The following is a 25777-nucleotide window of genomic DNA, read 5'->3' as shown; positions in this document are numbered from 1 at the left end:
TTATTTAGCCTCGGAGGTATGGGAAATGATTGCTGTGAACATACAGTACATAATAAAAGTTCAGAGTGTGTTTATAGAGCGAATAGAAATATTTCTGTGTTCTAACAGCCTTTTGAGCAGTTCTGTGGCATCAGTTTTCAAAGCAGATCCCAAGCGGGCCTATGTCCTACTTTATCAACTTTCAGGCAGCTCCCTGACACTGACCACAGCACCAGCAGCCCTGTGACACAGATACCCCCTCCCCAAATGACAAGGTCCTCAATCATGCATGTTTTTACTCTCTCCTCAGTGATACTTTATGCCTGGGAGAAAGTCCTGAATTATGCTCCCTAAATTATTTCCTTATCAATATTTTTTTTGCCAAAACTCAAGAATGCTTCAGCTGCTGATGTAAATAATGGCTAATGCAAGGAACAGTATCTTCTTGATTTCTTGTCATCCCCAGTCTGCTTTTTGTCTAATCATAAACTAGAAAGGGAATCCATTAACAGGTTCAGATCACTTTCCCAATACCACAGAAGTCAGGGACACACACCAAGACCCTGTTTCAAATGATGCAGTTTCAACAAACCATTTCTTTTTTCGATGTTTCACGTTGTTAGACCAAGTTCTGTCAGACACGATCCATTACATAATTGATACTTTTTCTGCTGGGCTTCACACTGTGCATGGGAGAAGTTAAAAGCACAGCAGCCAATTTCTAAACTAAGAGTTAAGTGAGTTTTCTGCAGTACTCCTTCTAATGCAATCTGGGAGTATAAAAGCCTACTATAGAAGTGAGCACTCTAATTCACAGCATTCTAAAACAATGATCAAAATAGAAACAGAAATGGGATAGACCTATCTAGAGGGAAAGAAAAAAAAAAGAGCTCTTGAAACTAATATTTAGACTAGAGCTCTACCTAAAAGACAACAGCAATATCACAGCCTTGGAGAAAGGACCACTTGATTTCAGCTGATTAATGTGTTGCAATTTCAAAGGGCCTAATAACTACAAGTTAAAGCTCTGGAGGTTTGGAAGCTGTTTCATCTGAAAATCATTGAAGAGGGGTCCAACTGTTCCTGTCAAGAAGCATGGAGTTTGAACAACCATGAGAGTGGCCCTTTTGACAGCAGTACAAAAGATGAGAGAAGGCAGCCTCAACTGAAAGTAAAAACAAACCCTTAGAAACACGTTTCAAATCTGGTTTTTCTACCGCTCTGGTTCCAATTTAGCATCTGACTATTAAGACCAGATTTTAGACGGGTGTCTACTAAAATATGCCCATAAAACATTTGTCACCAGCAAACCCACAGTCATGGGATAGAACAGTTTTAAGAGGTTTAGAAACCCAGCATAAGATAGGATTTTCTGCATGAGTTTTCTACACAGCAATTACAGTTTTTCTAAGTGTAAAATAAACAGGCTCTTTTTGACCCGGTAAGCCTTTGTGGTGGAGTGAAGGATGCTGTTTTGTGTGACAGAATAGCTCTTGGACAACAACAGTCATGGGAGGAGAGTGATACATTCCATCAGATGGAAGAAATAAAAGTGAAAGGAGATTAAATTCATGCGAGGAACCTATGGTAAAAAATTATTTTCTCGGCCAATGTAGGCTCCAATGCTAATGAAATGCCTCATCAGCAGAGCTGTGAAAAATATTATTTGAAACTCCAAGTTTCAAAACCCACAATTTAACTGAACTCTAAACTCCTAAAAGCTTCATCAAAAGTTTCCTTGTGATTTAAAAACACACCCTGTGTAACTTGTGAAGGCAGGAGAAAAACCTGGGCTGATACTGCTGTGAACGTCCAAGTTTGGTTTTGAGCTAAACTAAACTAAACCAAACCAAGTCAGTGAATTTGATCTGAGCCAGAAAGACGTGCTCCCCTTTATTTACAGGGGAGAGGAATTCCGTATTGCTAACTTATTTCTAGTCTACACAGTTTCAAGTTGCCACGTATGCACAAATGAACTCTGTAAAAAAGGAGAAATTTTTGAAAATAAATATTCAGGGACAAATTCTCTTGTTTTTTGGGGTTTCTAAGCTCTCAGTCTCTCTGCTCCAAACAAAATACAGGATATTAGCCAATAACATAAGATACTGGCTCCCCAAAAGGGCACTCAAATCCCTTGGAGGCAATAAGCCTGTCAACAACAAATTATTTCTGACAGATACTTATTCCTGCCCTTAGATAGGGAGAGTACAAGAGTAGAGGAGAGAATGAACACACTCACACACAGAGAGCAGTACATTTGTGCATATGTGCATATATAGCTGTGCATATGGAACCATCTCTTCCAGATATGGGCAATATGGATGCAGGAACACAGCAGTTCTGAGCCCCCACTGACAAAAATCAGGGTGCCTGGTGAGGGCCCAGACTGATGGGAATGCACCAACAAGGCTTGTGCTCTTGGGCTGGCTTTGCATGGAATAGTGGGAATATTAACAAAAAGAATCCATTAAAAAGAATGCAAATTAGCTTTATGCACCCCTATCTCAAGGCACGGCAAAATAAGGTTGAGGAAACCACGTAGCATGTATTTCCCACAAAAGATCCTCCTCCAAAGATGCATTCCAGAGTCGTTCTGACTGATACTCTCCTTCCCACATCCACCTGATGCTCCCTGACCTCCGAGTGCGCTCTTATTGCACTTCACAGCTGCTAAACTGGAGCTCAAGGAGGGTCAGTTCTGAGCAGAGTCACTCCCTCATTGCAATGCAATAACGGAGAACGTGGCAGGAAGAGAAATTATACTTAAATAAACCAGCACTGGCAGAGGAAACCTATTTACTTTGGATTCAATTTGTTTTTTGTGTCCCCGGCAGAAGAACGCCGAGCATCTCAACGGCGGCGTGGAACGTGCGCTGTATTGAACGGCAACGACCAAAATCAAAAATGACCTCAAGGAACAGAGCTCTTTAAATATTTATGCCACATTACAAATTATCTCTGCATTGCTCCACACACCAGAGTACAACTTACTGATTTTTTTAAGGGTGTACCACAAGGCAAAAAGCTCTTTGAAGCAAGTGTAAACACAACCAGAATCTAAAAACAAAGGCACAAAAAATCCACTTAAGCATCCCAAAAGCCAAACCAAAGAATTGAACTGTGCCCCAAAAAACCTCAGTCTGCCTAACCTGTGACTGCACAGAACCGAGAAGTGCAAATAAAGGATATGTTTGCACAATTTGTTACCACGTACATCTACCTAATGTTTTTTCTTCTCAGGTAATGCTTTGGGTAACAAACAACAAGCCATGTTTGCCCAAACCAGTTGTTTGCATGGACTAAATGACACAAAGTCATGTCCTGCTGCCATATCCACATCCCAGCTCTTCTTTTCCCAACTGCACCTTGCTGAGTGAATGGCCCAGGATGAGCTCAAGGGCGAAAAAGGGGCACCAACTTGTTGGGAGGTACCCAACCTGTGCTTGACAATTTTACATCACGTGTGAGGATTCAACAAGGAAAAGGAGTAATAGAATAAAGCCTGTGGAGGATGGGAAGTCTGGTCAGCATGGTCACAATTTTACCAAATATTCAAAAGCAAAAGAAAAAACAATGTTCCTCATTCCCAACAAAGAAGAGATGCAAAACAACCAACAAAAATAGTCCCAAAAACACGCTAAAAAACTCATACTGTTTAAGTCAATATGTGTTAGGGCCTTTTTTGTCATTGCCTGATTTAGACTCTTCAGGGGGATCTCATTTTCTCTGCTGCTGGTAGGAAGTAGAGACTCATTTGTGTTTTAAATGAAAGCTGTGATTCATGTGCAATCACAGGACTCTTAAGAAATGGTGCTTTAAGAAGAAGCATGTTCTGCAAAAGTCGCAGAGAAATCAGAAGAGCTGACAATATTGCAATCTGTTCTCCACCATCCTCTTGGGATACTGCCGTCGGAAACTCCATCAGGGAAGGTTGGGATGCTACACTCAAGACTGCAAACACTTACAAAATGTCCCCACTCTGAGCCTGAATTACTGTTGTCATTAACATGTTCAATGGATTTAGCCCCTACTCATAACAATGCCTGGAATCAGAAAGTGATAACAACAAAACAAAAGCCAAACTAATTAAAAAGCAACGGTTTTCTTTTATTCTGATTATTTTCATTACGTTAATGAGGTTACCCAGCCTAGAAAAGTAGCACCAAGATCCTTAGATACATTTCTGCAATGAGGAGGTCAGGGAAGAGGCACTCTGTCTAAATTTATTTCACTGAACTTATCACCTGTAAAGTCTATGTGTAAGTTAAGATCCCTACATTGTATTCCAGCTATTTGAAAATTACCTGGCACATCGGTCAGTGTGGGTGATAATTTCCAACATGAGGGGGTGCATGCCTGGGGGTGTCACGTTTGTCCTCTACAACATGTGCATCTAACCCCCAAAGCCAATGCCCACGAGTCTAGTGGGTGCCTCTGGCCAGTTTTCTCGTGGCTGCTACTTTATCCCTAATCCCTAAAAGAGGTTAAAACAAAATCAGCTACAACATGAGTTTTGGGTTCTATATTTATGTATGTACAACAGTTTTAGAGTAAAAGATTTCAAATCCTTTTAGGCGGCAGACACTGAAGAAATAGCTGTTTGCCAACATGCTGACTGGTCTAATTTTTCCCTCATGCTTTTATCTAACGTATTTTACATTTCCCGTGCCAAGTAAAATACAGTTAAGACCCTCAAGCAATAAAGCTTAAAATCAGAATAAAAAAAAAAAAAAAAGGGAAAAAATATTACAACAGTTTTCTATGTTTTGGGATAATCTTCTGGGGATGGGCCAGGGGAATAAATCTGCTTGTTATTTCTAAAGGGGTAACTATGACAGACCAAGGTAACCGGAGAAGATCGCAAAACAAAGAGGAGGAGACATACAAGAAAAAAATTTTTTTTGCTTTATATCATAGATAAATTAAATGGTCATTTTTAACTCTAATGTTTTGGTTTGTTTATCAGTGGGGTCATAGCTTTGGAATTATTCTCATACACAAAGTTATAATCTATTTGCAGGGAAGACAGGCATTATGCAAGTTAAAAGTAAATAATTCTTCCCAAAAGCGTCAGAAAAAAATATTTGTGCTACTTAAAAGAAGGCAGAAATGTAGGCAAATTTTATTTGTTCTGGATAAGGTGAACACCTTAAAAGGGTCATGAAAAAAATTATCATTAGCTGAGCTGATAAATGTCCACTTATTTGGAGATATATTTGTTAACATTTTGAGAAACATTAGCAGCGAGGGACAGATGGTGACGTAATTTTTCAGCAGTGGAAGGAGTGTTGGTGGAAGTGCTCTTAAATTTGGGCTCTCAATTGGGTTCCAATTGTTAACAAATGGGAGTCTTAAATGATATGTTTAAACTACTTTAATGACTCCTCCTTCACATTCATAATGTAAATTAGAGCTGAATGGGTAAAGGAAAAAGGGCTCTCTAACAAAGCAGACATGTGAAATTAGACCTAGTTCAGCGTTCAGTGGGAATCACACATAAGGTTACTTCCCTGGCATCTCCAGCTATGGCACGGGGGGAACAGAAAAATCAAAGGACAGGTTTGTAGAACCTGGCAGTAAACCCAGATAAATTAGAAATAGATGATTGTAACAACAATTGGTGCAAAACTGCCTGGTACCCTCTTTTCCAAAACCTCCAGTCCTAAAAAAACATTTCCAGACTGAAACAGAGCAAAGGAACAAAAAATAATTAAAAAACCCCCACAAACCAACAAACCAGTAAAGCAAGATCACAAACCCAGAAATCTAAAAACACCTCTAAAGCACACGTAAAGGAGTAAGATGATATCCTTTCAGGCAAAGAATTCCAGATTATTCTCTGTCCTTAAGCTGTACCTGGGATTCCCCACCACAGCCCCACGCCAGAGCCCAGAAGGTCTCTTCATCTACCTGGGATAGATTTCCCACAGAGAAGAGGAGAGATGTAGTTCATAACTGAACCCCAGCTCTCTCCACACCTGACACACACCCAGGGCACCAGGAACTGTGTGATTACACAACACTTAAACAATTTCAGCAGGTTCATACTCTGCAGTGAGACAAAATTGCTGCATTACAGAGCAAATGCATGAAGCTGACTGAGGCTCACTGTAATTATACCCTGGATATGTTACCATTGTAAGCTAACAGCAGTGACACACAAAAAAAACCCCTTGCATATTGACAGCATGACTATGTAATAGAGATTTTCCATTAGCAGACCTGTAGCATCTTGCTTTCCAAAACACAGAATAATCTTTAAAAAAAAAAAAAAAAATTAAAAAGTTGCAAGACTCTTGCAATTTCATGCAGCTGTTCAGGTAAAACTAAAGCCAGAAGATTGTTTATTTTAATAAAGCTATTATATGTGCAATTCCAAATTAGGAATGGCAGGAAACTGGGGGATGCCTAAACCATCACCACCTGTTTGCCCTGAAAATCAATTAAAGTCACACTATCACAGCAATCCCTTCCTAGCTAATAAAAGTTATACAGCTTCAACATGCAGCTTTAGGTGCTTTGTGGGAATGTGCCTGAAATCTAAATCCTGAGTCTCACATTACTTCGATCCTAAACACAACTCTGAACCACTGTAAAACTTGCTTTTTTGGGGGTTAGAGAAGGTGTTTAGAGAAAAGAGATCCCGAAATGCTGTTTTGATGCAGTGGATTGAACTAATAATCAGTAAATTCTAACGATTCAGCCAAGAACATTATATACAGTTTGAAGTAGGAGAAAACTGAAGTCCTTTATGACACATGCCTGTTCAACATATTCTGTGCTGCAGAACAGATCCAACTTTACAAGTTGAAAGCAAGGGCAGTAGAGACATCCCAAGTGTTTTAGTAATTAAACGAATATGCATAATGAACCATATGCCCAAAGGGCCTGTTCTTCATGTGGGCCAGATTTTTGTTTGAATTTTTAATTTTTATATACAGATGAAACATTTCATGTAATATAGCAACAGTGCAAAGGAACATGCTATGCAGGAAGGGAAGGAGGAACTACCCATGTGAGAACGATCAGAATACACTTGATGAATTCTGCTCCTCAATTTCCAATTCAGAGCCAAGAGGGCTTTAAAAAAAAACAAAAAAGAAAGAAAGAAAAAATCCTTTTCTCCTTTGAACAGCTGTATTAGTCATCTGCTCAGAGTCTAGAAAAGAGGCATTGAATATATGTATATTTATATAGGTCATATTTATACATTTATGTGTGAAATGGATTTGATACACCAACACATTTAGATGCTGCAAGACTAGCAAAAACACAGACATTATCAAATTGAAAAGCTTCTGATCCACCAGGAAAAATAACTACAGGATGGCTCTCTGGTCGGCAGGACCTGTCATGTCGTGTGAGCTGCAGTGAAACAGGACACACTCACATCTGTCTGTGAAACAGGAACGAGCATTTTTAAAAAGATGGGTCAAATTCCACTCTTGTTACAGTAATGTTACCCTTCTGTGAATGTGAGGATACCACAGCCTTGCTGCAGAAATATTCAATCTCCCAAGTTCTCCTGGGGTGGAGCCTTCTCCTTTCTTAGTAACATTTACCTTTTTTCCGTCCCTTGCCCTTAAAGTACTTTCCAAGCAAAACCAGCATCGTTTGCAAAGGTAAGCTATTTCAAATATCTAGACTGCCAAATAATAAACTGGTTCTTTTAAATGGTTCTGATCCATCAGGCAAATTTCTATTTTGCATCATAAAATCAGTCTGGACGTTCTGGTTCAGAAGCAAAAAAACTTTCCTGCTTTGAGCTTCACCAGCTTTCCGAGTAAATTTTTGTAAATAAGTTTCAGGCTTTGTGGACCAAGAGAACTCAAATCCTAATCAGACTTAGTGAGGGAGAAGAAAATTTGGGAGTAAATAGCAGCCTGCCCCACAGCAGCTGAGGTGTGGCACTGCCCTGGGATAAACAAGCTGTGGCTGTGTGTGCCTGACTCGGTCCCACAGAGATATGCTCCCCAGCAATAAGGAATGGAGACATTAATGTGACCACTTCTGAATTAAAAGGGTGACTTTTCACCACTTTCAGGAGTTAAACCTTGCCTGGCACTTCAGGAACTCTGATCACCAAAAGCAAGTGGCATGGCAATGTAGGAGCAACCCTGGCCCCAGGACTAAAAGTATTTAAAAGCTGAAATGAGTTGTAAATAGTAGCATTCACTGCTCTCAGTCCTAATTCAGGGTCTGTGCTTTTGCCACCGCTTGGTTTGCATGATCTAGTGGTCTCCGTGGAAAGACAGATAAACTTCAACAGCTGTCAGAAGACAAAAATTGACAAGGAGCATCACCTTTCCTGACTGTTTAAATCCTTTAAGGAAGTGTTGGAGCAATTAGAGAGGGAGTCTAATCTTTGCAGAGTGCATTAACACTCTCCGACCTCCCAGACAATAGATCAGACCTCGGACACATAATGCTTCCCTAAGGCTTTTTAACCAGAGCATTTGATCTCATCGTCACTCTGTGTGTCTTACTATGGGTATCTGTGTGTGAGACAGGATTCATTGGGCACTGAAGGACCACTGTCTCTGCCAGTATTCATACAACTTTCAGAAAGAAAAGCAGGAATTGCTTTCATTGCAATGCATGCTGCTGCAGAAGTACTACTTCCCAGAAGAAGGGGGAAAAGAAAAAAAAAAAGAAAGAAAACAAGATTAAAACCATCCAGAGCAGCTCTGCAAAACGTCTTCATTTTTATTAATCTCATATTTCCTTTCTACTGCCACTGTTTATTTCCCAGCTTTGGAATATAAATCTATTTTTTTTTTTTTAAAAAAAGCTTAGATTAGTGTTTTATTCATAGAAACAGTTATCTGATAATAATTTCAAAATACTTCATTTCTTAACCCCTGCAGAGGGACTTAAGGGAAAGGGAATTAGGAAGACAGGTCTAGTTTATTAAGGAAATTGAAATATATCATTGCAAATAGTTTTCCCAAATGTGTACATGGAAGTATCTGGGGAAGGTTTCTTAACTGCTAGAACAAGTCATCATCTCATTCCTGATGGGCATGTTCAGTTAAAAAAAAAAGCTAATATCGCTGCATCAATTATGCATTTCCCATTTAATATTCTAAACATTTTAAGAAAATTTGCTTCATGCAATTTTTTAATGGAATTAGACTTTCTTGCCATCATGTTCTGACAGAGGCCACATCTCCTATGACCAATTCATAATGGGAGGATAAAAGCAGCTGACTGGATTCCCACCCACTGCTAAAAAATGGGTGCTGCAGTCTCCCTGAGCACTGGGGCTTCTCCCCCCCTTGAAATGCATTTGAGGTACAGCACTGGCTAAAAGTATTTAGATGAGCCTATTAATGCTTTTCATTAGCAGCAGGATTTTGTTTTACTTTTCCAGACCTACAAAAAGAGCCTTTTTGTGGAGTACCTGCATTACAAAAATGTTTGGCTGCTGTTTAAATGGGTATCTCAAATTTGCCAAGCCAAGTGCATCACAAATGACAAAAGGTCACATATACCCAGTATATTTAAAAACAAGAAAGCCTTCAAAGTCAAAGTGTAATGCAGTTATTTCTAATCTGAACAAACAATAGAATGCATCTAATGAAAGCTGACAATTGGCTTTGATACAGAGATGTGCTGCTCTTCTCTTCCATTAAAAGATGAAAGCTGAAGGAAAGTACAGAAGACAGCGACTTCTCCCCCAAAAAAAGGAGAAAGTTCTGAACCTGAGCAAGCAAAGTAGTTAAAGGCTGTTTTAGTGAAGACTTTTGCTCACCTTTGGCACTCATCTCTCAGTAAACACGCTGACTTTACATGGGTAATGTTAAAGGTAAAATAAATCAGCATATTAAACTGGTACAAAACACTACATGTTTTACATATTTATTAACACTTCTCAAAATCACAGCACTACCTTTAAAAAAAAAAAAAACCCCACACACAGAAAAACACCAAAAGAAACCAGCTAAGCTTGATTACAGTGTGGATGCCACAATTAAGAATAACAGATTTAATTTTCATGAAGCTGTGGGGGAAGAGATCAAAACTCTATTGATGTTATTGGTAGCAGTGCAAACCTTTACTGCGGAAGCAGTCAAATTTATTCATAATTAATAGTAAAGATTTTTTTTTAATCAGATTTCTGGGATTTTGCAGTCATCCCACTGCTCCAGGTCTATTTCCAACTGAATTAAAAAAAAAAAAAAAAACAAAAAAACAAAACCAATGGATGGGACATATCCTGATTTAAGGTATTTTTACTATTAGTGCTATCCTCAAACAACCCAAGAACTTTCTGGTTACTTAAGAATTACCTCTAACTTAAAGCACATCCTAGTTGCTAATAGAGAAAAGTAAAGCTAAATGAGAACAGGCTTTTTAAAAAGTGTATTTGCTCTGCAGCTTCCCTACTAATATCTTTTTATTTCAGAACTTGTAAAGGATCCAACTCTTTCTTATTTAAAGTAAAAAAGAAAAAAATAGCCCAACAAGCAGAACGCCTTAAGAGAAATCCCTCAAGGTGTATCTGTCTCCATCATAAAACCAAAATGTTGCATTACCTTCAAATAGGAAATTTCTTCCAGTTGTCACGATTTCTGCAACTAGTGTTACATTAGCACTGAGAGAAAGGGTGAATTAAATTAAAAATAAAACAGTTCAAGCAAGAGAAAGAAAACCTGCCAGAAAAAAATCTGACAAAAGCCTGAATGCCAGGGCTGGCTCATTCCTGAGGGTCCATCGCCATCTACAGGCTTTTCCTACTCTCAGAAAACCTGGTAATCCTATTCACACAGGATTTTTGCCCAAAACGAGTATGTATATTTTTAACTCATGTTAAATAACACAGGTTTGCTGAAGCTAATGGAGTTACAGTGATTTAAACCACCTACAGACGTGTCTCTACTTATTCCCTCGTTTTGGAAGACTAAAAACTTCCTCTATGCTTCAGGGGAATGCAGTGTTGTTCTAAGTTTACATCTGTGTTAAAAAAAAAAAAATTACCTTTTTAAAATTAAAAGGGAAAGAAGAAAAAACTGATATGGGTGTTCCACCAATGACATGGGAGATAACAGTCGATGTCTACAATTCTCCTGTAAAACTGAGTGCTTTAAAGTACTTTCTAAGAGGTGTCAGGTCAAAGTAATGTGAATAATGAGCAAAACCCAAGCAGATGCTGACTGAAAGAAAATCAATACACCTGTGGCTCTGGGTGGGGGGGGGGGGGGAAGAGTACACTAAGTATAAGAATCTTTCATTTTAATGGCATTTTCACTTCCTAATATATACCTTTTTCATCCTACATGCCATGGGTTTCCTGCCTTTTTTGTTTGTTTGTTTGGGCTGAGCCGTATGTTTTTTCCATACAGCTTACAGAGTCTAAATCCACGCCAACTTTGGGAATTTTACAAATAAGCTTCTCAAATTCTGGTATTTCCAATAGTGGTGGGTAAGTAGCTTCTGTCTCACACTCCTGTTTAATGAGTCTCACGCAGATGCAACATTCATTCAACTTAGAATACTAATTTCGTCTTTGTTTATGCAATTTCTAGTCTATGAATAAAGTGAACTTTCAGAAAAAGCAACAGGCAAATTGGGAAAATGAAAATGAGTGGATCCTAACATGGAAAATCATCTCTTTAGGATCAGATAAGATAGCAAATGTTACAAATAAATTTCTCTTGGTTTTCAACCTACCATTCAATTCAGAAGAATTACAAGTCAGAATTTTTGAGATAAGAATCGAAAATTCAGAAGATGCCCAAGAGTTTTAACCTGAAGTTCCTCTAAAGAATTCAAGACTGCAAAAAGAAGTACAGCACAAGAGAAAAGCCAGCTTTCAGGGAGTGGGCACATCAGCCTTGTCCAATTTTTTTTTTTAGGGCAAATTCCTAAAATCAGAATGGGGGTTTTTAAGGTAACCATAAAAATCATGAGCTAAATTCACCTTTGACATAATCCAAGTTTTGCCGTTTTGTTGAGAGCAAAGGAACCAGTGCTGCCTTCCTGGAGAGAGAATTTCACCTTTTCTAAAACAGCGAAATAGTAGTCAAAGGTAAAAATAAATAAATAACTAAATGCTAATGTGTGATTACTCTCACAGTTGGGAGAACACAGAATATCTGCTAGCGAGGCATCAGACACAGGAGTTCAGTGATGTTAAATATACAAATAAACCCAGCAACAGGCAGGAGTATTATTTTACTGTGCTGAACAAAGCAAAATAAATACAATGCACGCAAAAATAAACAGGAAAAGTACAAAATAGCACAAGATCAACAATAATCTTTTGCAAAACTTCAGGACTTCAAAAGATACAAGACGTTATATACTAAGGAAAAATAAATAAAAAAAAAAAATTTAAAAAAGGGCTTCATAAATCAAACGGCAAAAGTACAACACAATATAGCAAACACCAGCCAGACCACAAAGAGGGTTTGCTCTTCATAAACATCAGATCAGGCAGCTAAAATTATTACCAAAGCGCTCTTGTAACTGTCACCTGTGGTGGGTATAATTACAGGCTACTGCTGCAAGCACGCCCACGTCATATGGCAATAAAAGGACCTACTGCTTGCCAAGACCAGGCAGACAATGGAGAACACACACCACCTGACGAGAGCCCAAAAAGATCAGCCAGGGAGACTAATAAAAATGACAGCTTCGAAACAAATGACAAAGCTTCAACCACCAAAAAAAAAATAAAATAAATAAAATAAATAAAAGGTGATACCAAATTAGCTGGAAATGCAAGCGCTGAGCAGAGCTCTCCAACAGGTTGCAACTTGAGCACAAAAGCAGGCAGAAGGATTTGTGGATGCAGTTAGTTCAGGTTTTAGCTAGAAAGAGCCCTTTCTCATTTGCCTTTCTTTTAATAGATAAAATGCTTCCACATTTGATCTTGGCTTTGTGGGCTGTCATTAAATAGCCAAAGAGATGAAAACTATATTTCCAGTCTGGTCAGGAGACTGACAGATACACGTATTTATTTAGCTATCTTAGCACCAGCACCTTCTAGGGATAAATCCACACACTGTAACAAAGCTGAATTTCTTTCTCCTTGCCTTAACTCTCAACTGGATGCCTGCACACACATTCCTGCTGACCAGCTGCACAGAGGCTTATCCTACATCAGGACTGTTCTTTCACCCAAATACTTGGACCACAGAGTTTAACACACCCAGACAAGGTATTAAAAGGCTTTATCACCAATTAAACCCAACAAAATGCAATTAAAGAGTGAGAGGCAATGATTTAGGTCTCTCTCATTACCATGGCTGAGGGAATTGTTCTGATGTGATGCATTCAAGTTTTGAGTACATGACACAGAAAGCCTCAAAAATATCAGCACCGCATAATTTAAGAGGAAGATCCCCAACCCCAAAATCAAGGGAATTGCTATACAGGGTAAATGCCTTGTTAAGCACACCCAGAGGAAATGATTCCTCAGATGCAAAACATAGTTTTGCTTTTATTTTGGAACATTTCACTGGTAAAAAGCAAATCCCCAAAACTCCTGAGCTGGAAACATAAGGCCATCCATCTTTTTCAAAGTTAAAAGGGATATCTGTACTGGTCTCTGCTCAGTTCCATCTCACCCTGACTCCAAAGCTTCCAACTTTGCTTTTTAAATCTTGTTTATCGTGTTGTCAAGGCTCTAAGTGGTTATTTCCCTATTAACTTTGTCCTTGTTTGTTCTTGCATTTTTGAAAGAGCTGGAAATAACATGTGTTTACTTTGCTGTGTGTCTCTCAGCATCGTCAATATCACTGTTGCTATTCCAGGAATTTTAACTGCTGCAGCAAAGCAAAGTCTGGGATCTCAAGCTTAAATTGTATTCCCCCCAGCCACAGAAGAATAATAGTGGAAATGTAAAAATTGCTGGGAAAAGCAGCCACTTGTGTCAGGTAACGTGCTCCTGACAGCTTTGCACGAGAGCTGGTGCGTTTGCACAGGCTCTGCCATGAGCAGCCAGGAGAAAGCAGGATGTAAACGTTTCCTCCATCATTAGGAAAATACTTTTACTGGGGTGTAACAGCTCAAAATAAAAACACACCTCTCCACTCCAGCCTTTTCACTGGAGTTCAAGACAATTTTCAAGATGTGCCTTTGCCAGGGATTTGCAGGGGAAAAGAGGGGAGGAAATGTTGGGGGCTCTGAAGAATTACTTACTAGGTCAAATTCCTGAAACCTGCCTCTTGCTGCTCCTCCAGCACCAGCTCTAGCCTTAACACGAACGAATTTCTGTACCAGAGTGTTATTTTACAGCTCCCCTATTTAAATAGAAACTGCCTTCGTTCCTTTGCCGACTGCTTCTTTAAAACTGTAGCAAAACACAAGCTGCAAATGGGCTGAGAACAGCCCTTAGCAAAAGCTCTGCAGTAAAGCGGATGTAAAGACCATCTCTTTTGCATTAATACTTTTTTTCTTCTTCTTTTTTTTTTTTCTTCTTCCAAGTCCCTATTCAAGTGTTTGAAGAATACTCATTCTTCTCTCTTTAGGATTACATCTATTCATTTTATTTAGCTTTTTAATGTGGAGACATTTTAATCTACCATTACTTTAATGCTGTTCCCGAATAGTTTGGGAACAATGATTTATATTTCGTCTTCAGCTGTGAGGATGAAGAAAAAAAAAAGGCAGAAAAAAGACTATACCCTTCTCATCAGTTACACATGTAGTCATGGCAGGGTGGTTTGTGCTTTGTATCAGGGAACTGCTTGTTCAAAATTAGCAGACAATCCATGGGGAAAATAAGGAATATTTTAGAAAAGCTCATGTGAGAGCTCATCTTCCTTCCCCACCCTACAGAAGAGTGAATTATTACCATCTACTGGTAAATACTCAGTTAAATTAAACCTGCATCCCCTGCTTGGTTGGCCAAAGGTCCAAGAGAGGTTTGGTGACTCGGTCTCTATCTTATTTCATAGCTGCTACTGGTCTCCCTTCTCCATAGAATTCTCATGTTCCCTGTGAAACTTTCATCCCAAGAATTTCCTCTTATTGATCTATAACTCCTCTCCTATCAAAGGAAAAATAAAGTAAAATAAATCACTGTGTTGCAAAACAATGCAGGAGTTAAATTGGATGTTTTACCCTTATATTGTTGTCATGTCCAGGGTTGAATTATGCTCAGTACAAACAGGGCTGGAACATTCTGTGCTTTGCTCGGGAAAGCCAAACCATAACATGCAGGAGACACTTGTCCACATACTGAATGAGAGATTTACCCAAGTAAACTCCAGAAGGCTCAGATTTCGAGTTAACAAATACCTTTCCTGAGGGGATAAAGAACATTTCCCTCTTGCTGATAGGCAATTAGCAATTTTAGAGGACACCGTCAACAAGCAAATGGCCTTTTGCCCATAGTTCATCACTATAAATATAGCCCAGCTCAACAGGGATCAAAAATTGTTCGCGTCTAATACGATGATTGGTATCTTCTCTCAGAGATGAGTTTAGCTGGGCTCAGATCCAGCTCCTGTATCACGAGCTGAAGTGGCAGTGTTCAATCACACACTCAGCAGAGATGCCCAGAAGTTCACAGGCTGCAAGGTCTGTCCTTTCTGCTGCTGCCCCAGGTTCGACCTGAAGCAAACTGGCAGAGCAGTGCACATACCTGCAGCCTCACCCAGCCAGCCCTGGGGCTCCTCAGACTTCCAAGTTCCCACAGCTCAAGGGGCCAGTGCCAATAAACCGGGCATCCTCGAGCTCTCTCTGGATTTAAAGAGCTTTGGAGATCTCAATGGAGGAGAGTGACAAAATCCCACCTATGCAGCAAGGAGCACAAAAGCTTAAGTTTGGGTTTGCTGCTGCGTCCACCACCCACAGAGCTTCCTTACTCTTGCATCAGCTGGCTTTTTGGGAAGCCCAAAGTGCTCCAAAACAATCCCATGCCTGTCATTTTTCCAGCTACCCACGATTAAATAGCTGCAGTGAGTTTGACCAGAAGCTCCACATTTCCAACACATTATGCTGCATCACCACATATTCCTCCCCTTCCTCCCAACACTAAGCCATCATAAAATAATTAGTAGACACAGTGCAATGCCACTGCAAAATAAATAAATACTGCCTGTGCCTGCTGAATTCCTAGTCTGGCTGGCCCTGGCTGCCAGTGAGGGCTGAGCTGGAAAAATCACTCCCACCTGCACCCACCCTGGCAGCAGCCTGGATCAGCAAGAAGCCTAAACCTGACAGAGTGGGAAATGCTGCCAGTAAAAATGAAGTATTCTGGCATGGGTGAGCGTGCAGGGACCCTGAAGGAATTCAGCAGCAGCACTGCCAGTCACACCAGAGGTGCTCCGGTGGCTGGTTTCCCATTGTTTGCCTGATCCTGTCAATGTCTCTTGCAACTATCATACAAACTTTAAAAAAGTATATATATGATAGTAAAAATTCCAGTCAATATATCCTTTTAATTCGTACCAATTATTTTTTTTATGCAATTACTGTAATTTCATTAAAGGGCATAATTACCATTAATGCAGAGAAAACTGTCAATAGAAGGTGTAATTATGTTGTATAAAATCACAAGCACAATGTGCAATGATGCATAATTCCTCATGAAAATCATTGTGACTAAAATTAACTTTTAAAATATTTTAAAAATACATATAATACAGTAAGAATGATTTGGTTATTATAGACTTCACTTCCACAACAAGCAAAGGGGGAGCAGAGCAGGCAGGGAGTGTTTGCATACAGACAGAAGGTTCACAAATTTGGTTTAAGTGTGCAGCAGGAAGGTAAGAAAATAAGGTTTTGTAAGTATGAGTGGGAAAAATGAACAGGTTATAATCAGACACATAAGCTGAGTTGTGAGCAGACATTCTCCCAGGCACATTACACCACACAGCTCCAGCTTTTTGGACACCAGTAACACTGTGTAGAAGTGATGTCTCAATGGAGAAAAGTGTGACGAGGAAGGAGTAAAGAGGACCAGGCTAAAACTACAACATTGAGACTGGAAACTGGTAGAAAACTGTCCAAGGTAGGATGTGAAGTGTGTCAGGCACATGAGAAGGACCACACAGGGATGTACTGGACTATGTGTCTAGGCATCTTCAAAATAAAGACCTTTTTGAGAGGTATGTTTCAATCAAAACACAACGTATCACGTTGCATACAGAGATAACTATACCAAGATTAAACAGAAAGGAATGTTTGTCTTTTTGGTCTTAAATCTACAAATCCCCCCAAACCCTGAACTGATGGAGAAGAATACACAAAGTGCTTAAAGGTATCTCTTGGTATATGAACACTCTCAACCCTACAGGCAACATTTTTCACATGAGGGAATAATCCTGATATTCCCAGGCACACACAACGATGTGTCCATTTTTCACACCAGACCAGTGATGAGAGGTACACTATGAAGAACCCAGAAATCCTGTGTGTGATCCTTGCCTCTGACCCAGGGTGCTTTCTCTAGTTGTGTAGCACCATTTCCACCAAACCATTTATGCACCAGGCCAACATCACCAACAGTGAAATTCTGCTTTTCATCTCACCTCCCTTTCAACCCTATTTCCTAAACCTCTAAGCTTGAAAAAATTCTGATTTTACATGTGCTTCAGCACAGCCTAGTGTCCTCTGTGCCTATACAATTAACTCAGATGAAAAATCATCAGATTAAAAGCACAGAACACTGATGAAAAATGTGATTACATTTTTATAGCACAAAAAAATTCATCTACTCACATGTTCTTGGACTGTCTCCTCTCACCATTACATCCTAATAAAGAAATTTAGCTTGGGGTGATGAATCTTATAAATGAGGAAACAGCATGAGAGCATTTTTCTCATTCACTTGTGTCCTGCCTGTGCTGTCCTCTGTTTCCTCCCTCTTTACCTGTGCCTCTTTTTCTCTTACACCCCCAAAAGCAGCTATGTCCTTGTCACACACACAAGCTGTCACACTAATGGGGAGGGAAGACTAGAACAGGAAGGTGAAAGATTCCACGTCCTTGGCTACTGCTGTCCTCTGACAACCTCACAAATATTTTATCTGCCTGGCAGTGGGTTTTGTCTGACTGCTTAAGAAAACAAGGCTCCCATGATTATACTGTCTGCTTGTCTTCCTCCTCCTCCTCCCTCACTTCATTCCCCCTTGGAGGAAGGGGCATGGGTTACCTGTAGAGGGAAACCAAGGGAAATACCAGATCAAAATGGTTATTGCCAGGGGCCCAAGGGACATCATCTGTAAGGAAAAATAATTTTTAAAAAACGCCTTTTCTGGTTTGAGGGCCTGGCTGGTATCGAAGCTACCAGGGAGGGTTTCATGAACCCAGCTGGAAAATGGGTGGAGAAGCTTTGTGCATCCTCCCCACCTCATCTTTTAACCAGCACATAAGGAGTGGATTTTCCACACAGACTGGGCAGGGAGGGATGCTGCACCTACCGTGCTGTGTGCGTATTTTCAATACTATGAACACTCACGCTGGAAATAGTGAGACAGAGATATATAATTAGCATTTCATTTTTAGTGCCAGAGCTGAATTATTTCCATGTGAGAAAAATCAGATAGACTTAAATTTTGGGTTGTAGAAGAAGCCTGTGGTAATTATTCTTAGAATGGAGTATTTTTATTCCTTTCCCATTACCCACTTTCTTTCAGGAAACCAGGAGTATTATGGTATCCAGTAAAGATGTTATCAACCTGTAACTTGTAACCTGCTCATACTCCTTTTCACTGGGAATAAATTCCTTTGTCTTTAGACCCATTTTCCCACCTTCTTATTTTTCTGCCTCTCCACCCCTTCCAAACTTTTCCTAGGTTTGGAAAACTGAACTTGACAGCTGTAACTTCACAAGCATTTTGGTGCAAAAAGAGCAATCCTTTTAAATATGTGCGTAGATTCCTGCTGTACAGTGATGGCAGGACATGGACACTGGGATTTTATCCTCCCTTTCCAGCCCCAGCATGAATGGCCACCTGATTCCCTTGGACACAGTCACAGAACTCTTTTGCACAGCCACACGTACTTCAGTGAGGTACCAGCTACTCTGCTCTCCTGCCACTAACTATATATAATATATATATGTTCTAAATGAACTTCAAGCATCAGGAAAACAAATAATTAGAGAGAAAAGACCCTCTTCATCCTGCCCTCTCATCTGTGTGAGCAGTCCCTCTGACCTACAGGGTGAAGACAGCTCCTCTGTCTTTGCTCTGAAGCTTCTTTCAGTCAGGAATGGTCTACTTTACTCATCTGTGGCAAATACACTGAAGTGTTTTCCTTAAAAAAGCCTTTAAGCATCTTACAATTCACAGACAGTAAACACAGGAGAAAATCTTGGCGATGTGGATGTTGTATTGCTTAATAAACACTCAACTCAAAAACTTTCTTTCTGCATGCTGGACCACCACAAAATGATTTTTGCAACCTTTAATGGCATGACAAACATTTCAAGCATGAAGAAAATGTCACACCGCAGAATAAAGAGCAGGCAAAATCTTTTTTGTGCTTGAGTGGATTATGAGAAAACTGCAAATGGGGTGTTTACTACCAAGAGGAAAAAGAAGAGAGATGAAAAGCGGGATAGGAAGGTGGAGAACTTGGCTTTTTGTTTGCAGAGTGCAGTAGAACTCACTGTCCAGCCTTATTTTTTTTTATTCTTTTAAACAATATATTATTACAGTCAGGAGAATAAATTTGCAACAGGCAATGCCAACACAGGCAGAGCAGGAACTGATAAGCTGCAGTGAAGTGATGCCTCAGTGCAATGGAAGATGGAAGGGACAAGACCCATCAGCTCACTGCATCACCCAGACCAAAAGCATCTCCCTGCATCACCCTCTGGGCCACCACCTCCTTCCTTTCCTGCCACCCAGCTGCCATGTTTCAAATTAAAAATAATTAAAAATTCCAAAAGCGCCACACAGTGACATCACCCACCACGGACATGGGCATCCTCAGTGCTCGGTGCAGGTGGTGAATACCTCTGCTCCAAGCGAGGAAAGGCTGCTCCTGAAGGTCTCATTTCCATCCCCATCAGGCCCAGTGTGGCCCAAGCTGTCCTGCAGCCACACAGCCACAAAACAACACCAGCAAACGAGAAGGGGCTTCGTGCTGGTGGGGAGGAAAGCACGGGAACACTCCAGGATCTCAGATCACTTAGCCACATGCAATAAAAGAAGAAATCCACTTACCACAAATGCTATCAGGCTCTTTACCGTGGACTCCCAGAGAAAGCAGCTCCAAAGGAATTGTATTGTATTCCATATTGCCATGGTGATTTTTTTCACGCGATCAACATTTCTTGATAAGATCTGATAAATATTGAGTGGGAGGAGGGGAGGAGAAGAAGAGTTTAATCAAACACACTAATATCCTACTATTGCTTCCGAAACAGGGATAATTTAAGCTACAAATGCATGCCAGGGCACATATTACAAATAAAGCCTCTATTTCAGATACATTCGCCAGCTCCTGTCTGCCTTCTGATTACACCCAAACCTTCCAGATTTTCTTCAGGTCTTACAAAAAAAAGAAAAAAGGCACAAACTGATGCCAAAACTAAATAAAACAGTAGATGTATTCTTAAAATACACCAATGTCTCAGGCAAAGGGACAGAGAGAATGGAGTCTGATCCCCTTTTCTACATGTTTTGGACTAGTCCATAGAAACAAATAGGGATTTTTAGACTTATTATAGGGCCTCTCGATTTTAAAAAGAATAATGACCATTGTCCTAAAATCCTATTGACTTTTTACATAAGGAATTTAGCCCTGGTTTCTTCCTTCCCGAAGAAGGGAATAAGGCTCTCACTGAGCTTTAAGTGCTGCGAACTGTGCAAAACCCACAGCTATCATTTTCCCCACTCAGAAGCACAAAGCAGAACTACTGATGCAAGCCGGATCAGAAAGCAATTTCGTGTTAACACAAACAAACCTTTTAATATACACAGAAATATACAGAATTTACATGTGTTCAGCATTTTATGCATAAATAGGTTTTGTTCTAGCAACTGTGCTACAGCAATTCAAATCTTTCCAAAACAGATGCAAAAGCTTAGTCCAGACACAATTTTCACCTTTTTGGAAAATTTGCGGTTCTCCTCAGTAAAGCGCTTTTCTCGGGGCTTGAATGTTCTAATACTTGCTTTTATCTAGAAAAAAAAATTAACAAAAATAACACCATGTAGTTTTCAATTAGTTATTTCAGTTTCATATCACCAGTGCTGCTCAGGAAGATCAGGTCTTTCAGCATCTCTCGCTCTTTTCAGACTCTGTGTGACTTAGGAATTGCTTTTTATACACATTTTCTACAGTGAGGATGGCTAGAGAGGGTGGATGCCCCATCCCTGGAAACCTTCAGGTGGACAGGACTCAGACCAACCTGGCATAGGGGAAGGTGTCCCTGCCCATGGCAGGGCATATGGAATGAGATGAGTTTTAGGGTCCGTAAGAACCCAAACCACTCTATGATTCCATGCTCACAAAAATGCAGACAAGTTAAATTGGGCAAGGCTGGACTCACTTTAGCAGGAGCAGAGCTGTGGCACAGCCCATGATGGCCTTAATAAATAGGAGTTAAACTCAGTAAAAGGCTGTAGGGCATAAACGATTGAGACTGACTCAGCCACCTAAAAACTAAGCGCACTGTGTCCATGCCTCATTCATTTTCCTGTCAACACCCTGGGAAGAGAACATCCTGGGTCAGCTTTTTGGGGAAGAAATAGGTGTTAAAAATAATGTATAATAAGATGAACATGAAGCTGTTTTTTGGCTGTTGCAATTGAAGCCCTGGCCGCAGCAATCAGCACCTCCATCCTAAGGTGCTTGTGGTTATTTGTCCCTCCAGAAATGCCCCTTCCTCTGTCCCATCCACCTGGAGGGGCCACAGTTCTGATAGCCCAAATCTTCTTCACTCACAACATCAAACATGCCTCCACCACCACATGCAATGTGGACAGGACTTTTCTGGCTTGGCTCCTGGTTTTAAAAGCATCACCCCCACCTCGTCCTTGAAGATTTGTACTTTTCTTACACCAGTGATAAGCAAAAAGAAAATACTTCAACTTACTGGATTAAACAGGACATCCAGCTCCAAGTAAATTGCTCCTTTTGAAGCACGTTCCAAGTCTTTATTCTTCAGTGTGTAACAACTTTGTTTACCGTTTCTAATCTATAGTTTGGGGTGGGGAGGGGAGAAAAAGCATCAATATTTTCCTGGCTGTACTCCTCAATATAATTTAAAGACACTGCAAACAAATAAATAAATATAACTCAAGCACAAAAAAACAAACAAAAACACCCCAACAAAAAAAAAAAAAAACCCACAGCAAAAAAACCTTCCCCTAAACCCTGATAATATACTTGGAGCCTGAAATACAAAACAACCGTTGGATTAGAGACCTATAAAATTGCAGATTAAATCTCTTATGGTCCAACTTTAATTTTCAGACCTTGTACTTTATAGTAGAGCAGTGCATGCAATAACCAGTCTGAAAATTCTGCCCTGGAAGCCAGTGAGTTGATGGGAAGTAATCAGCCTCCGTTATTACAAGTTTAAAATGGGATTTTTCTTCCAAAGCTTAAGAAAAGGGCCACAAACAACAACTTTACCCATTGCACACTCCAGTACATGAAACCACTTCTTAATGCTTAGTTTATTGCAACGTTATCAAATTATTACCCAGCAAACAAATGCAATCCAAAGAAATGGATCGGCTGAAGTGGAGTGAATGCTAATGTAACAAATGTTCAAAATTAACTAATTCATGTAAAAGACTTCTCCCTCCACCCCACCCCTGAATTTCAATACCATTTCTCTGCTCTGATCCACCGGTTGGCCCTATCTCATTAAGCATCTATTAAAAAAAAACCAACCAGCCCAACAACAAAATACCTTCCTTGCCATTTTGTAAACAATTTGGCTCAAAGCAAAAGCATTCTCACTTCAAAAATGATGGCAGAAATGTATTTATTATACACAGTAGGATATGTATTGATTAAACATTTGGCTTTTTAGGAAGCAGACCAGTTAATTCTAAACAGCAGTAACATAAAAAACTGCAGCTTACCAAAAAGCTACATTGAGGGACTGTAATGATCAAAGATTAAGGATAACGGAGGAAATTTGAGGGCATGAAATTGCAACCATATTTAAAATGGCTATTGCTGCTCTGGCATTTAGAAGAGGCACTCATATAAACCATGGTAGAAATGAGTAAGGGAAAAAAAGGTGTAATAAGGAACCAAGTGATTTCACAAGACAAGGGAAAGGTCACTCTCTTTCCCAATGTTGCTACACCCTTTCTATACCAAAACAGTCAAAGGGTAGATGGGATTTATGCCTAAGGGTTGAAAGGGAAGAGGGCTCTCACAAGGACCAACTCTGCATCCTCAGTGGTGTAAAACCAGGAACTCCAGCTATTATCTCTCATCCAAAGCTTTTCAGTTACAGAGACTTATGTGGAATTCATAGAACACCAATAAATAATAACAACAACAGGCACTGCACTAAACTGATCACAAAGCACCTCTGCTTCCACCACAAGAGAGTACACACAGTGGTGGAGCTGGCAGCAAAGGATGCTGCAGCTCCCAGGGAAGGGACAGGTACAAAAACATTTTTCAGACCTGCAGCCTCAAAACAGAAGAGCTGCCAAAGTGATTAGACCCTTTTCTAGGGCCAAATGGACTGGCATCAGGAGGTCCTCAGGCCAGCTGCCACATACAGCACTGTCAACCCATCATAAAGGTTTCTGCTCTTTCACCAGTTTGCTTTTCCCCCCTTCAAAAAAAAAAGGCAAAAAATTTAAATTTACTGAATGAAAACAAAGTTTTGTTTGGAAATGAAAGATTTTGTTAAATTTTACAAATTAAAGGATAAATGGTTTTACTGATGGAAGGGACACTGAGACAGAAGGATTTGGTTTGAGGTCACTGGTCCAACAGGATGCCCCAGCAACAAATTTAGCCTGAGCTTTGATTCATGGATTCTACTGTGACAGGATAGAATGTACTTTATTCCCAGTGTGTCTGCAGAGGTGCAGATGTCCAGTATATACCACAATATCCTAATTCTGGATCCTCCATAGTTATTAATTTTGGAGCTGAATTTCCATGTATTTCAGGCACACATATTTCTCATGGCATTTCATTCAGTTACACCAGAAGCAACAGCTAGTGGGATGGCCTCTTTATATTCTAACATCTTTCAAAAGCATAACCCACAAGGAAAAGAAATCTGACACAGGAGCTAAATTGATAGAAAAAGGAAAAGAAACATTTCTGAGTGTTTAAGCCTGATACTGTGGGGTATTCTGCACTCAAAAAAATAATGCTTTGGGGAAAAGACTCCTCATTTTAAGAGCTGGAGTTGAATCAAACATTTCGGGTGCAGCTGCAGGTGTTTTCACACAGAAAGCTTTAAATCAGCAGCAAATAATTTCCAGCTCTGCCTGTATTTGTAAATAAGGGTTGCTTGGGAAACTTCTTTAATGGTGTCATTATTATTGTTGCTGCTATTCTTAAATTGAACAGGGCAGGAAGTAATGCAGTGCAAATAAAGTTTTAGAATCTGATTTATTTGACATATTTAATTCTAAGTATTCCAACTGTCTGGAAAAAGATGTGCAATTATAACTCAGCCTAAGACTAAACATTCATAGAGGTATTTTAGCTTTAGAGTTTCTTCAGCAAGAAAAAAGTACAAGAGAAGAACGACAGGCTATGAACTGTCTCCATTGCATTTTCGTTTGGATAGAAAGAAAAAAAAAACTGAAAAAGAAGTCAAACAAAAGACTCTCTTACAGTTTTGTCACTGTGCTAGGGCAGCATGGTTCAACAAAAGGTACAAGGTAATTCTAAGACCCACAGCTGCATGGAGATTACACTGGTGGCATGTCTTGACTGTGCCCACAAGAAAACATGCAAAAGAGCCTCGAATACTCCTCATTTTCACTGCATCCTGTTCTTGGGCCAGAGTTCAGATTCTGTTCAGCTTCTCCCCCAATGCTGAAAGACAGACAGTCATATTCATTTTGCATCTATTTCTTTCTCCTCTCTGGGTACTTTCCCCCAGTCTCTGCTATTCCCAAAGACTGCTTAAATGCTCTCTCCAGCCGTGGAAAAGAGCAGCCAGGGCTGGGGCTGTAGGATGAACCTCAGTGTCAGAAAGATCAGGCTTCTTCTGTCACCCAAACACTTTTTGCTGATGATGTCACACAGATTTGACTCCATGAGTAGTTCTGATAGCTGTATCTAAAACAAGTTATCTTTCCTAAGAATATTAACATCTACTTACGGGAAAAGGAAAGGAAAGGAATATTCAAACTAAATGTGAAAATATCTGCAGGTAAGCATCTCAAAGAGACATAATCAATATTATTCCTTTATTGATGATGCTTTATATCCTCACTGAATACTAATGCCTGCATTCTCTGAAAGCTTCTTATTAGCTTACTGGGGCTCAACCACCAAGCAAGACTGCCCATAACCCTGGGATTAACATGAGGACAGCTATGTCTACCACACCCACATGCTGCATTTTGCAAGGTCACCATCAGAAAAAAAAAAATAGTCTGGATTTTCATCCCATCGGAATTCCTGATATTTGGGGCATGATATTTTCCTCTTCTGAGTCAACACAGACAAAACCATATCCATATTTTCACAGAATGGACTGTATATTCTATGTCACATCCCTTCCCCATACAGGACCACGAAAAGGAAATTATCAGTTGGAAGAAAAGCTGAAATTCTTTTTTGCAATAAATATTTTGACCTACAGAGGCACTTGAGGCAAAACACTCCCTGAAGTTGCCTCTAACAAAAGGAAATGTTGAGGTACACGAGACCACCATCCA

At 39.9% G+C, this 25777-nt stretch overlaps 1 protein-coding gene across 4 annotated transcripts in view; it reads right to left on the bottom strand.

Moving 5' to 3' along the window:
• The window catches only part of MCTP2 (multiple C2 and transmembrane domain containing 2), a 128261-nt gene that overhangs the window by 25911 nt on the left and 76573 nt on the right, over positions 1-25777 (bottom strand). For all 4 annotated transcript variants that reach the window (XM_019280997.3, XM_039557864.1, XM_010391009.4 and 1 more), the window contains 3 exons: positions 21988-22089; positions 20996-21070; positions 20111-20230 (listed from right to left, as the gene is read on the bottom strand). In XM_019280997.3, coding sequence (XP_019136542.1) covers positions 20111-20230; positions 20996-21070; positions 21988-22089 — 297 coding nt within the window. The remainder of the gene's footprint in view (positions 1-20110; positions 20231-20995; positions 21071-21987; positions 22090-25777) is intronic.

Source organism: Corvus cornix, chromosome 10, assembly GCF_000738735.6.
Source record: "Corvus cornix cornix isolate S_Up_H32 chromosome 10, ASM73873v5, whole genome shotgun sequence".
Taxonomy (NCBI): Eukaryota; Metazoa; Chordata; class Aves; order Passeriformes; family Corvidae; genus Corvus; species Corvus cornix.
This window is presented reverse-complemented; position numbering and strand designations above follow the sequence as displayed.